Source organism: Numenius arquata, chromosome 7 (assembly GCF_964106895.1).
Source record: "Numenius arquata chromosome 7, bNumArq3.hap1.1, whole genome shotgun sequence".
NCBI lineage: Eukaryota > Metazoa > Chordata > Aves > Charadriiformes > Scolopacidae > Numenius > Numenius arquata.
Genome location: NC_133582.1, coordinates 1,371,194 through 1,383,598, shown reverse-complemented (window position 1 = coordinate 1,383,598; position 12,405 = coordinate 1,371,194). Strand labels below are relative to the sequence as shown.

At 42.0% G+C, this 12,405-nt stretch overlaps 1 protein-coding gene across 1 annotated transcript in view; it reads left to right on the top strand.

Annotated features, from left to right (window-relative positions):
- Nucleotides 1–12,190, top strand: part of COL12A1 (collagen type XII alpha 1 chain) — a 98,263-nt gene extending 86,073 nt beyond the window's left edge. The window contains exons 60-65 of the mRNA XM_074150628.1: nucleotides 5,527–5,562; nucleotides 5,673–5,739; nucleotides 7,058–7,246; nucleotides 8,347–8,415; nucleotides 9,466–9,636; nucleotides 12,009–12,190. Of these exons, the coding sequence (XP_074006729.1) occupies nucleotides 5,527–5,562; nucleotides 5,673–5,739; nucleotides 7,058–7,246; nucleotides 8,347–8,415; nucleotides 9,466–9,636; nucleotides 12,009–12,190 (714 nt within the window). The remainder of the gene's footprint in view (nucleotides 1–5,526; nucleotides 5,563–5,672; nucleotides 5,740–7,057; nucleotides 7,247–8,346; nucleotides 8,416–9,465; nucleotides 9,637–12,008) is intronic.
- The last annotated feature ends 215 nt before the right edge of the window (nucleotides 12,191–12,405 follow it).

Genomic DNA, 12,405 nt, shown 5'->3' with positions numbered 1-12,405 from the left:
CTTTAGGGACTGGAAGGGGCTCTAAGGTCTCCCCAGAGCCCTCTCTTCTCCAGGCTGAACCTCCCCAACTCTCTCAGCCTGTCCTCACAGCAGAGGGGCTCCAGCCCTCCCGGCATCTCTGTGGCCTCCTCTGGCCCTGCTCCAACAGGTCCATGTCCTTCCTGTGCTGAGGACTCCAGAGCTGGACACACTGCTCCAGGTGAGGTCTCACGAGAGTGGAGCAGAGGGCCAGAATCTCCCCCCTCGCACTGCTGGCCACGCTGCTGGGGATGCAGCCCAGGATGTGATTGGCTTTCCCAGTGACTTGGGTCAACAGGGAACTCTTCCCCAATGTGCTAAGCTGGGGCAGAGGACACCACCAATGTGGCTGTAGACATTTCTCTACCTCAATGTGTACTTATAGTACAGCAAGTTGATATTTGAAGTGTTAACTGAATTGTCATGGAAATAGGAAATTTGATTTTACAGTCTGCTTATAAGTATTTCCAAGATAAACTATAGGGTTTTTTTTCAGTATAGTAACAAAATGACTGAAAAAGGAACAGTAAGAACACAAAGGAGTCAGTAATCTATTGAGAATTGAGCACTGGCTGTCCTACAGGAGACTGAAATATCTATCCTCTGTCTTTCTCATCCCACAGAGAGTGAGAGTTTGATAATAGTCCATACATATATCGTAGGGTAACAACCAGCAAGGGTAAGAAAGAGTCATTAGGCTAGAAGAGGATGTTAGCTCAGGAAAAAATGGATATGTTTCCTGTGAATAAATGTAATGGGAAATAGAAGATCTTGGACTATCAAGAAGAAAAGTTTCAGCGCTGTTGTTTTATAGGTGTGAGAGTGAAAATGGGAATGGATGGGGAGACAGACTAAAGCTGTCTTAAGGCAGAGCTGTCTTGTTTATGAAACAGACTCTGTGACAAAGGGGTCTGACTTTGTAGATCTAGAAGGTCCCCAGGAAACGATGCAAGGCATCTATGCTTGATGTAGAAGGTGCTGTGAGACTGATGCCTCCAGGACCAAACAGACAGTGAAAACTTTCAGAGATTAATCCCAAGCAGGGATGTTTGTTGTGAGCTAAATGCAGTTTTTGAGCATTTTCCGTTCTCTGCTGCCACGTGTTTGCTGATCTTGCCTCCATCTGTGCAGACATCCTAGATGAAGTCTCAAAGAGACACCACTTTGGGAGCGGTGAACTGGTGGTTCTTGTGGGAAGCGAACATTCTTTTGGGGAAAACAATTGAGCACATTATCTTTCAAAGTAAAAAATAGCAAAACTTCCTTTGTTTTGTCCTCCTTCAGCTGTAGAACTTTGCCGCAGCCCCAGACTTCATCCCACAGCCCAGAAAAATCCCACATGCAGCATAAACTGGCTTTTCCGCACACTGACCCCAAGTGACTCCCTCATTGTGGGGTATCAACAAAACAGAATGTCAGCAGCAGCTGCTGCTTCTCAAAATGCTGGCAAGCAGTTGCCTAAATTGCATGGGTTTGTCTCTTAAAAGAAAATAAACTGAAATGTAAGAAGAATATAACCAATTGGGAGGGAGATGCAAATAGCAACTTGGTAATTGCAGTTGTAATTATTTTTTTGGAAATCATATCTCTAAAACATCCAGGTGGAAAATGAACTTTGTTGTTAACATAGCTAGTCAGCCTCTAATCTTCAAATTTTAGGATTAGTTCGGAATCACAAAGCTGAATCTGTGTATCATTGTGAGGTCACAGATTGAAGAATGGGGCTCAATTGAGTTCAATGAATTGTAAAGTTGCCCATATATAACTTCTAATTAAGGAACAGCCATAGCATTTTTCTGGCTGGGGGACCTTTTTGTCAATACTTTGGAGCAACGTTCTGCTTTTGTCACCAGAGTACCCGCCTGTCCTACCAACGTGGCCTGTGGCTGAAGGCAGCCTGAAGAACTTTTCTTGACTGGTCAGCAAAAATATTGCCAGAAACAGTATAGAGGATTTGAACATTTTAAGTTTGTGTTATTTTTTTTTTCTCTTCTGTGTGTAGTTCTGGTGTGTGAACACCCTAGCAAGTGAACTCTTGGAACAGGGAAATTTAAGTAGTTATTAGAATATTGCTGGGACTGTAGACCTGAAATCTGATTTCTAGTGCTTGCACTTACCCAGTGAGTAATCAAGAAAACTTACTGCGTGATTTGCTTCCAGTCAAAACAATACAGGGTTGTACCATTAAAGCCTCAGAAAGACAAGAATTAGAATGAGCAGGTATTCCACATCCCTGGAGGGGTTCAAGGCCATGCTAGATGGGCCTTTGAGCAACCTGGTCTGGTGGGAGGTGTCCCTGCCCAGGGCAGGGGGTTGGAACTCAGTGATCTTTAAGGTCCCTTCCAACCCAAACCATTCTATGATTCCAACCCGAACCATTCTATAAATGTGTGATCAGCACACATTATATATGCATTCTATAAATATGTGCTCAGCAGATAATTTCAAATGAATATACTTTCAGAAAACAGCAAAAATTTGCCAAGTTTCAAACAGAAAGAGAAGCACGCAATAATTTGTTAATTTTTTTCCCCCAGATTTTCATGTTATAGACTAGTGCAAGTGAAAAACCTCCACACCTATTCAATGGATATTTCAGATAAAAGTGATAGTTCATGACTGAGATGTTAATGTCTGAATTGAGAGTCAAAATACATCTCTTTTAGAGCTTCAGTGCATCAGCATTTACCACAATTTAATAAGAGGACAGATAGAAATGTCATATTTTCCTGCTGGTCTTAATTGTTACACCTTATTTATGTTACGGCATTTACAAGTCCATGGGCTGTTCCAGCTCGTAGCTGTGCGAAGCTAAGACTAAAAGACAGATCTTTTCTCCGTGGACTTAATCAGCTAAGAAAAGATGTAGATGAAAGAGTGAAGGACAGAAGGGAAAGAATATTCACCAGTTTGATGGGTATATTGTTTACAGATTAGTAACTGTCTCATTGGTGGCATAATTTATTCCAGTGGCATATTTATGGTTTCACAGAGTCACAGAATGGTCAGGGTTGGAAGGGACCTCTGGAGACCATCTAGTCCAACTCCCTGCCAGAGCAAGGTCACCCAGAGCAGGTCACACAGGAACGTGTCCAGGCGGGTTTGGAATGTCTCCAGAGAAGGAGACTCCACCACCTCTCTGGGCAGCCTCTTCCAGGGCTCTGCCACCCTCACAGGAAAGAAGTTTTTCCACATGTTCAGACAGAACCTGTTGCCCCTTGTCCTGTCACCAGGCACCACTGAGAAGAGCCTGACCCCATCTTCTTGACACTTGCCCTTTAGATATCGCTCAGCATTGATGAGATCCCCTCTCAGTCTGCTCTTCTCCAGCTGAACAGCCCCAGGTCTCTCAGCCTTTCCTCAGCAGAGAAATGCTCCAGTCCCTCATCATCTTCGTAGCCTCCGCTGGACTCTCTCCAGCAGTTCCCTGTCCTTCTTAAACTGGGAGGCCCAGAACTGGACCCAGTGCTCCAGATGTGGACTCACCAGGGCAGAGCAGAGGGGGAGGATGACCTCCCTCGACCTGCTGGCCACACTCTTCCTGGTGCACCCCAAGTGCGTTAAGGTGTCACCACTCTAAATCTTTCATTTGAGTCTGTACAATTAATTTTCCATGAACGATCTGTTAACGCCTGCTGCAAATGTACCCTATGCCGACTGCTCAACCCACCGATGGATGAGGTGCCTTGTATTTTCTGTTGCGTGTCATGGGGTAGGTGTATGCAAAGTTTCTGCAGAGAAGCCCGGGTTCACACATTCACACCCCAGCATTCCCTGTGGGAATTTGTTTTGCCCAAAACCTTGATGGAAGTCTGCGGAACGGTGCCACCGCATTCGAATTGCATCCACTGCGACCTCAGTGGAATGGTTTGTTGTCTTGTGTTGTTGAAATTAATTGTGGGTACTGTGGGAATGTTATGAGAAACAGCTGCGGCCCACACTTGGCCTTTGCTTCGTTAATGGTGATAAACAGGCTCCTTAAAGAAATACTACAGTGCAAAAAGCAGTAATACTTTAGGATGTAGGTGTAACTACGTGGAGATCCACGCAGAGCAGCAGATGGCCAGACTGCTCTTTCACCTTTGAAACACGCCTTACGTGCAAATAGTAATTTAGGCTACGAGTGGAAATCTATTCGAACTCATACGAGCCCCTTTTTGCTTGACTAATGAAGCTCTTGTGCTCTTTGGACACACGCTGGCAGGTGAATTTACAGTAGATTTTTAGGAGAACTCAGCCGTGGCCTAACTCTGCACCCCCTGCAGTCACCTGTAAAACTCACAGTAGGTGCTTCAGGAGCCGTAGTTCAGGGAAAAGCTTGATTTGTGCTGCTCTGGAATTTGGCACGCGTGGCATTTGTCATGGTGAGTATTCGAGAGCATCGGAGGAGCTATTCATGGCGGCTTCCGAAGCAGGTCTTGCAGTAAATGCAGGGGTTTTTGGGGGGGTTTTTTTTTGGTTTTTTGTTCTTTTGTATTTCGATGTCAAAATTGAAATAATAGTTTTTAAACACTTGGCAGATCTTTAGATTTTTCAAAGGGTGACCTAGTGGCTAAAACAAATGACTGTGAATCTAATTTTCTACTTATTTTAAATGAGCATCTGCAATTTTCACTGTGGTCAAAATCATGTCAAACAGACCAAAGTGAGTTATAAACATCCTACTGAGATCATGACTGTCTATTTTGAAAATCTTTAAAAATCCATCATACCAAGCATTGTAATGACATTTTCTTTGGAAAGTATGATTTGCTCTCTCTTGATGCTTTTGTTTGCCCCCAGTAGAATGCAGGCTAAAATCTCCGAATGCTGTGTGAGAGGTGCACACAAAAAAATTTGTTTGCAGAGTAGATTGTGCTTCCATTTCTCCAGTTCAGCATTTTAAAAACATCTTCACAGTACACCTGATGTTTTTCCAGCCATAAACACGTACATATATAAAAACTAGAACCAGTCCTTCTGGTTGGCTTCTTACATGGCATTCTTGAAAACCAGAAAAAACCGTAACAACCACTAGAATATTCAAAGGCAAATGGAAATTGCTATTAGACAGAAGTTAGCTCTTGGAAAATGTCAATAATAATAAAGTAGCTCAAGCTAAGACTTCTGTGAGGCCGTTGTAAGACCAGAAATGGTTGAGAATTAGCAGGGATTTAGAGGCAAATTCACCATTTACAGAAACGTGATGCTAGAAATCCAACTTTCAAATTGCCAGTGTGCTCCCAGTGTCAGAACACGCCCCTTTCTTTGGCCCTAGTTTGAATTTTCCCTTCAGATCTTTTCTTTCTGTATCTGTCAGTGTGTTTGATTGTACACAGAAAATCACAGCTTGTCCAGTCTTTTTTTGGCACCTGCTGTAGCATCTCTGGAATGTAAAGTTCAAGGAGGACCAGGTCTGTCGTCTTGAAGGAGTCAAAATGTTTTCTAAAATTGCATATATGAAGCCTATAGGTGGGGGTGGAATAACATAATCCTTCAGTTGTTTTATTTTTACTGTGTTTGTTTTAGGGTGCACCTGGAATGAAGGGAGAGAAAGGTGACAGAGTAAGTCTGCTTTAAATAAGTTTATCTCAGCTTTTTTTTAATTAAACACTATGTCTTTAAAAGCACAGACACTTGCTAATAAAACACTTGTTTCGGGTTTGATCATTTAGGGTGACATTGCTTCTCAGAACATGATGCGAGCGGTGGCAAGACAAGTTTGTGAACAACTGATAAATGGTAAACAGCGTTGCCTGCTTTGTTCCTCATGCTAATAATTTATTACTTTCTTTGTTAGAAGGGAAAACGGTGGTTTAAATTGAAGGTGAGAGATACTGGCCTCAGAGCCCAGCCAGAGCGTGAGTGATCTGAGAGATGTCCAGTGCCAATGAGGTGGTGGAAAAAAACGTAGCACTAAATTTTTGCCAGATCCAGATGGCTGGCTTGGTCCTGAACCAATCTGTGACCTTTGGAAACACACATGCAAGTCTGATGCTCTGTACAAGGAAAGTGACTTTCCTTTGTCAGTCTGGTCCAAAATGACTTCATCTTGGTCATAAAATTAGTATCTATTTTCTCATTAAACGTGTTGTCTTCAGAAGGAGGGAATTGGTGAGAAAAAGGTTGCTCAGTGCAGGCATTTTGAAATGACAAATGAGTGTTGGGTAAACACTGTGCACAGAATCAGCTGTGCTGTGCAAGTAAAAATGATATTTATCTGGATGAGGACTGCAAATTGAATTTCAGTCCTCTGCTGCCACGCGGTGCGGTCCATGGAAGGTTCTCTGGAGAGAGAACAGCCTTTTTCTCTGTCCCTGAGGCAATGCTTTTGCTATCAGTAGACCTGCCAAGGAGGACAGAGACAAATGTGCCCATAAACTGTTCTTAACGTTATTTTTATGACATTGAGGTAAACAGATACACCTTCTGGATCATTAAGGGTGCGTGTGTACAGGAAAGGGACAGGATGTCCTTTAGAATGTCTGTGGTGGCTGCTGTTTAAGATGTGTCTGTTGGTTATCCCTCACAGAGGAGGGAAAGTACAGTCAGGAATGTACTAGGCCTATGAATGAAGATACCTGAGATCTTTTAGCATCTCTTTCTTGAACATCCCTGCCTTATTTTTTTTTTCATATTCAGCTCATCTGGTCAGGGTTATGCTTGGGCTGGCACGTTACACTAATCAGTCTAATGAAGTGTAACAAGTCATTTCTGTTCTTCAGAGCAGAAGCTCTAATTAGGGCTGTGATTGCAAGAATATTGTGAACAAATGCTTTTTGTGACTTTAATTGCTTTAAAATTAATTTTTGTTAATGTTACTGGCTTCCAGAATCCCCCTTACCTTTCTTCCCTCCTCCTCCATTTATGTTCATCCTTCTTATCAGACATCATCTTAAGTCTTCCTAATTCATCTGTACCAGGTCACTGCTAATTTATTGAATGGGAACAAGGATAGGATTTTAATGAAGGGAGATAATTTGTTATTTCTTCCCATTCTGGTAAAAGACTTTCACTCGTTTCACATGGTTTATTGAACCATTTTTCTTTCCTTTCGAAGGTCAAATGAGCCGGTTCAATCAAATGCTGAATCAAATCCCCAACGATTATTATTCAAACCGTAACCAGCCAGGGCCACCAGGACCACCTGGTCCCCCAGGAGCGGCTGGGACAAGAGGAGAGCCTGGACCTGGAGGAAGACCAGGATTCCCAGGGCCTCCTGGGGTCCAAGGACCACCTGGTGAAAGAGGTGAGTAAATTCCAAGGCAGATGTGTATTTCACAGTGGACACAGTGCAGGGGCTGCCAGGGGAGCAGTCTCATCCCTTTACCATGTCAGGCCAGGAAGCCCGTCCCTAGCAGCAGCTCTCTGGGTCAGTTGGGTTGTCTGAGGGACACTGATGTTCTTGAGGACAAGATTAATTACACCATTGCTTTCCTCTGTCTCTCCCTTGCTCGTGTTTCACGAGACACAAGTTGGTATAACCTTTTGGCTGCTGTCTCAGGCTTCCACAGGGTATCCCAAGGAAAGGGATTGTTCTCAGAACTCTTCTGGCGCTAAACGGCTACATCTCGAAAGGCTGTTTGCAGGAACACAACTCTTTGCAGAACAGAACCCTGACTGTGAGAGAAAATGAGTCATTACCTAGAATAAAAAGTAGGAATTGAAAGAATTAGGTCTGCATCTTTGGCTCTGTGCAGCCAAACTCTGAGGGGGAGCAACTCTGAGCAACTCTGAGCTGAGTTTGAGCGTTTGGGTGATCCTATTTTGTGGTTTCCTTGGGTCCCTGCAACGACACAGAGGGTCTGTCCTGGATTATGTTGTGGCCTTTGCTTATTCCAGCGGCTCTGCTGTAGCATAAACTCATGCTGTGTTTTCTACCATCTATTAGACTATAATCTTTAAAACAGACTGAAAAAAAAAAAATCAAAGAAGAATGAATTTCTGAATTCTCTTCTTTCTTAAATTTATTTCATCATAACTGTTTGTAAGAAAGTATAAAGCATCCTTTATAGCAGAAGTATGCAAGCTTAAAAGTACCTTCCTGTTTGTAGTTTAAAATAATAAGGTTCTGCAGTGTTTTAAGTATCTCAAAGACTTTTCTATGTTTCAGAAAGCTTATTCACACAAAATTACCTCTCCATCCTACTTTATTTTTAGGTTGGTATGTTTGTATCCAAATTATTTTCGCAAACGCACAGTTGGACATCTGTACAAAATAAGGTTTGACCAGCCTTGTTATATTAAATAATGGGAACTAAATGTTAATATCAGTGAGAGAACATGGAGAAATATTTGTTGGTTTCCATCCTTTGGTTTTTATTACTTAAATTTTTTTTCATTCTGTAGGAATGCCTGGAGAGAAAGGCGAAAGAGGGACTGGATCTCAAGGACCACGAGGTTTGCCAGGACCACCTGGTAAATATTTCTTGTTTTATCAGATTGCAGAAAAGTAGGAGAAATAGCCAACATTTCTTCATAGGGAACCAGACTACATCTGGTGAATGAACACGCTTTACTCTGTCCACTTCATGCTTTTGACACATATTAGAGTTTACTGGAAACCACTACAAAAAAGGGCAATTTAGAAAGACTTTTGGATATGGCTAATAGGTATTTATCTTTATCTTGTAATTTACTCTTCTGGCATGCTTGCTTGTGCAAAAATGTATTTAATGAAAATACATTGTCCAAATATTTGATGGATATTTTCATAAGCGTTATCAGATGATACTTTTGAAATATTTAGTTCCATTTTTCAGTCGTGATTACAGAACTGCAAATAGTCCCCACACTACAAAATATTCCCACGTGCCGAGTTGCCAGATGATGGAGTCAGATGGTTTGACCATCGATTTTGGTCTTTGCATCGGGCAATTTTGTTCGCTGATGCCTTGGCAGAAATCAGCTGCATCATTTCTTTCTGCTTGTAGTTGACTCGGTTAAACATGGTTTTTCGTTGCAGGACCCATAAGATGCTTGCAGCAAATTGTAGCCTCAGTTACTCGAAGCTTTACTTTTCTCCTAACCATAATAAGACCGCTTCCAAGAAAAACATTACCTCATCTGTCCTGGGGCTGCAGGGTAGCAGAATTAGTGTACTCTGATATTTTAATTGAAATCCAGTGTGCTTGTCTAATCTAGTGGTTTCCCTGGAGATCTTGGTATCTTACACGGAGGGGAAATAATAAACCAGAGAATTCATTGATGTTTCTTACTTGGCTCAAATTTTACTAACTCAGTTGCTGTGAATAAATCCTTAAGTAAGCCACACACGGGGAAGGAACTAATGATGAGTCACATTTCTAGTTTTCTTTTGTTTTTCTTTCTGTTGACCCCCATTTAGCAACAAAGTGCAAGTGTTTTCTCACCAAAGACTGTGCAGTCTAGACAGCAGTAACGTTAGCTGCTTTATCAAGCTGGCTCTTAAAGAAAACAAAACCCCCAACCTTTCATTTCTAAAATTAGGTCCACAAGGGGAATCTAGGACTGGTCCACCAGGCTCCACGGGATCACGAGGACCACCAGGGCCGCCAGGTCGTCCTGGAAATGCGGGTATTCGAGGTCCCCCAGGGCCACCAGGATATTGCGATTCATCCCAGTGTGCTAGCATCCCTTACAATGGCCAAGGATTCCCAGGTAGGTTATGAATGTCTTGCCTCAGCCTTCAGGGAGGTGGCTGGTCATATCGAGCTGCTTTACATGAGACAGTCCTGCTGGCCCGGACCTGCCCAATCGGGAGGAACTGGCTGCAAGAAGCAGGTCTGCCTCATTGTAACGTGCAGGAATATGAGCAGCCATTTGGACTTTGTGGATTTACTCGATGTTATGTGGGTTTATTTTAAATAGGAAGTAGTAACTAAATATTTTAGTATTCTTTTTTAAAATGTAGACGGTTAGTAGTTGATAATGTTGCTCATAGGATTTAAGTGACCGTTTTCTTCTTCTTCTTTTTTCCCCTCCATCCCCACCCTACCCAATCGTCTTCAGAACAAGGTTGAATTCTCCATGTTTCTCTTGAAAAATAAAAAGAATGCTGTGGTTGGCAATTTCCGTGTGTCTCTTTTTGAGCAATGTCAGGATTATTTATGCAAAAATTGATACCCAAAATAAAAAAAAAAAAAATCCACAAAGGAAATCCATTTGGTGATACAGTGCAGTCAACTGAAAAACACCACTGTCCTACAATTTCTGCTGAGTTAAACGCCACGGAATCTCTGATTTAGCCCTGGGTCCTATCAGCCTTCCACCCTGTGATGTAGCTCAAAAGAATGGGCTGCTGCTGGAATCAAAATAAAGGGTCACAGCGGCTTCCAATTTCTGACTGGAAAGATTCTAATATATTTTAACATGGGGATCCTGCAGGACCACAGTATTGTTAACAAATTAATATGTATGCATTGCGACATCTCAAAATTAGTGTATGTGATACTACTCTTGGATCTGGTTTGCTGTTAGTGTATTGTGCATGTATCCACGGAAAGAAAATAAATGAAAAGATATATATATATATATGTACACACTTGCAGACTCGGTGCTGCTGGTTAAAGAGCCAGGTGGTCGTGCAGATCTCACATAAAATTCTAATTTAAACGAAAAAGAAAGAAAATTGTGTCTGTGATTCAGCAGTGTTCTCCTCTCTAGTAAGCAGCTCTGTATACATATATAAATATATGCCTATGACTTAACTGTTATGTATTGAGTTGAATGAAAGTATGTTTTTGCACATCGGATGGACTTTTAAAAGACTAACATCATCTTTGACCTGTTTCAGGTTTCGGCTAACACATTTTCTAAGTCGCCAGTGCTGCTTACAGTTTGAATACATGAAAATCCTGTTTCTGAGATGTTTGCGCACGTGCTTATTAGAAACTGAGTCCGTATGGATATTTCACCCCGGATATGGTTTTTGAACCATGCTGGCCTCATAGAATGGGGAGATTCTTTTTTTACTAACCCAACTCGGGAATGAGATAAAGGACAGTGATGTCAATTCATTCAGCCTGTTGCATTTCAATAATTAAATAGACAGTCTTTCTTTTTTTCTAAAAAAAAAGACCCAGACCATCCAAAGCCTCGTGGTGAAGGAGGCTTATAAAACTACTAACCAGCAAAGGTAACGCCATTAGAAGAGACAGATTTAACCTGGTAAATGAGAAATGACATATGTAAATAGTAAACTAATTGTGGCTTGTAAATGATTTGTACGGGACCGTACCCACTAAAATCTGTTAACAATCCTACGTGATGCTCTTGCGTAAAAGCCTGCTGCTGCTTGCTGTGTGCCGGGATAACACCCCTGACGACTGATGAAACCTCCCCCTCTGCTTGTTACCGACGTCTGAATCGGGGCATGTGCCTTGTCAATATGTCATCTTGTTGGATTCTGTAACCGCAGTCACAAATACCAAAGTTTTATAATGATTTTTCTTCTGTTTTGCTGTAGTTTTTGGTGTTCCTGAAGCACCAGCTGTAACTCGGTTTGTTACGAGGAACAGCACGAGAAAATGCCATGTACTGTATATTGCCGCTGGTGATAGTTATGTCTACGCTTTCCCATTCTCAGAGAAAATTAGTATATGCCAATCCACCCCTTCATTTTACCTGCTCCATTTCTTCTATTAATTACGCAGTCTAAAATAAAGTTCAGTGCTTGGATTTACTGAAGTAGCTGTAAAATAATATTTTTATTTGATTTAATGTGGTGTGTTTTTTTTTTTTTCCTTTTACAATAATTGGTCCCTTGCATAATTTAAGACTTTCTGCAATGTTTTGTGTATTATAAATACAAAGCCTTTTGAAATGAATTTTAAACTTATTATTATTTTACTGCCAAAAAGCATTCACAAAAAACCTGAAAATTTCCCCCGTGACCTATTAGTTTATATATTTGTTATACGGCGATAAGCTCGGACTAACATGATGTAGACAAACTTAACTGTCGTTGTGTTTGTGGATTCAAAAGCCATGCGGTAACGATTATGTTCAATCGGACAACTATTTTCAACCAGAGCCATACGTGCCCGAAAGCGGACCCTATCAGCCCGAGGGGGAACCCTTTGTGGTACCCATGGAGTCAGAGAGGAGGGAGGACGAGTATGAGGACTATGGCGCTGAAATGCACTCACCCGAGTACCCCGAGCACATGCGCTGGAAAAGGTCACTCTCCAGACAAGCAAAACCAGAACCATAAAAGAGCTGTGTCTTGTTTCGGTTGGGTTTTGGGGTTTTTGTTTTGGTTGGTGGTTCTTTTTTTTTTTTTCTGGTTTTTGCTATACTTGCATTTGCGGATATGCACGGGGAGGGCACCTCCTTCCTTCGACCATCCGGCTTTTCGGTCTTTTCACGCCAGAATCTGGCTTTTTGGTCTTTTCCTGCCGGACGCCCCCCCGTTGTGTATCTGGCTGG